The sequence below is a fragment of the Limulus polyphemus genome, unplaced genomic scaffold, assembly GCF_000517525.1.
Source record: "Limulus polyphemus unplaced genomic scaffold, Limulus_polyphemus-2.1.2 Scaffold4205, whole genome shotgun sequence".
Lineage (NCBI taxonomy): Eukaryota > Metazoa > Arthropoda > Merostomata > Xiphosura > Limulidae > Limulus > Limulus polyphemus.
The window spans coordinates 2,718-4,603 of record NW_013669815.1 but is presented as its reverse complement, the minus strand read 5'-3'; the positions used below and the strand labels follow the sequence as shown (position 1 = coordinate 4,603).

The 1,886-nt window shown below is 33.0% G+C and overlaps 1 protein-coding gene across 2 annotated transcripts in view; it reads right to left on the bottom strand.

The window, feature by feature from the left end:
• The window catches only part of LOC111088661, a 10,153-nt gene that overhangs the window by 6,659 nt on the left and 1,608 nt on the right, over positions 1-1,886 (bottom strand). For both annotated transcript variants that reach the window (XM_022399391.1, XM_022399392.1), the window contains exon 2: positions 452-859. In XM_022399391.1, coding sequence (XP_022255099.1) covers positions 452-859 — 408 coding nt within the window. The remainder of the gene's footprint in view (positions 1-451; positions 860-1,886) is intronic.

Sequence of the window (1,886 nt, the reverse complement as noted above, 5' to 3'; positions counted from 1 at the left end):
ATTTACTAAAGGTTGACATTCCTAATTGTATTTTATTTATTTACTAAAGGTTGACATTCCTAATTGTATTTTATTTATTTACTAAAGGTTGACATTCCTAATTGTATTTTATTTATTTACTAAAGGTTGACATTCCTAATTGTATTTTTATTTATTTACTAAAGGTTGACATTCCTAATTGTATTTTTATTTATTTACTAAAGGTTGACATTCCTAATTGTATTTTTATTTATTTACTAAAGGTTAACATTCCTAATTTATTTGTTCTGTTCGAAGTTTGATATTATTAATTTCGTTCAAAAGTGATCTAAAATCATGATTACGACATATTTGTTATTACTGCCGAAAATAAGTAAGTGAGGGGATGATGGTTAAATTCTACGAGGACAGCAACCTGACCAAACTTCAATACCAAATAAATCAAGGGACGCGAGCAAACGACTATACTTACTCATTTGGAAACAAGTGTAAACCAGGGTTAACTCAATCATTTCGTCACTTTTCATTCTGCTGTCACTCACGTAGAACTCTAATGTAACTGTATTCTTCCCGGGCGAAGAAAAAAACACAAGTTGGTCACTTTCCGAATAATGCAGCTTTCCACAAATTTCATGGTTTGATTTACCGTCTAGAACTTTCACGAAATCTAAACACTTTCTGGTACCACTAGAATTAGTTGATCTTACCCGTAAAAAAATATCTAAAAATGTTATAAAGACACGATTGCTTGCAGCAGTTGATATCGTGACGTTACAGTGTAATCCGGGAAAATGTTTTGACAGTTTTAGCTTTCCATAACTCAAGCTTCCCACATCTAGCGATGAACGACTGCTGACACTACACATATCTCCAACATAAGCTGTAAAAGAAATAATAAATCGGTTAGTAGAAGAGCTTTGATTTTATACTAGGGTTACCAGAGTGAAAAACTGAGACATTATTTATTTATTCCATACTAGGGTTACCAGAGTGAAAAACTGAGACATTATTTATTTATTCCATACTAGGGTTGCCAGAGTGAAAAACTGAGACATTACGTATTTATTCCATACTAGGGTTACCAGAGTGAAAAACTGAGACATTATTTATTTATTCCATACTAGGGTTACCAGAGTGAAAAACTGAGACATTATTTAACACTGTAACAGCTCTGAAATTACTTGAATTTCAAGCAAACATACTCGAAAAGTAGGATTGACTGTCACTTTATAACGTCCCCACGACTGAAAGAACGCGAATATTTGGTGACGGGATTCGAATCCACGACCCGCAGATTACGAGTCAAACGTCTTAACCATCAGCTTTGAAACATTTTTAAATTACAATAACATACCTTTTACATTTGGTAAATAATCTGATGTTTGTTGAATAGCGCTGTAAAACTACAGATAAAGTTTATTAAAAGCTTATCAAGAGTAATAAATAATACAGAATATAAACACCGTGCCTAAATTGTCTTGAACCAACCCAAAAAAATATGTCGCTTCTTTGCTTTCATTTTTCGCGGCAGGCAGGTCTTAAAAAATCTCAATTCCTGTGGCTGTATTTTTTTTTAAAACTGAGTAAATGTTATTGCTTTTTAAAGTTTCGTGTGTGTGTGTGTTTGAAAATATACAGGGTGCTCACAAACTGTTCGTGAAATTTGAAAAAACATAAAGTCAAAATTTATGCATTTGTATTCCCACTATATGAACTTATCTAAGAAACCTTTCAGTGCTCCCGATGAGCCAACGGGTTGTTTTCCGGACTTACAAAATTAAAATCCAGGGTTCGAGTTTCTGAGGTGTAGGTTTGCGCTAGAAATCAAATAACAACAACCAGTCATCTTTCACAATTGTAGTTCTTCGGATGTAGTGCTTTGAACTGTTAACGTGTTTTATTATTAT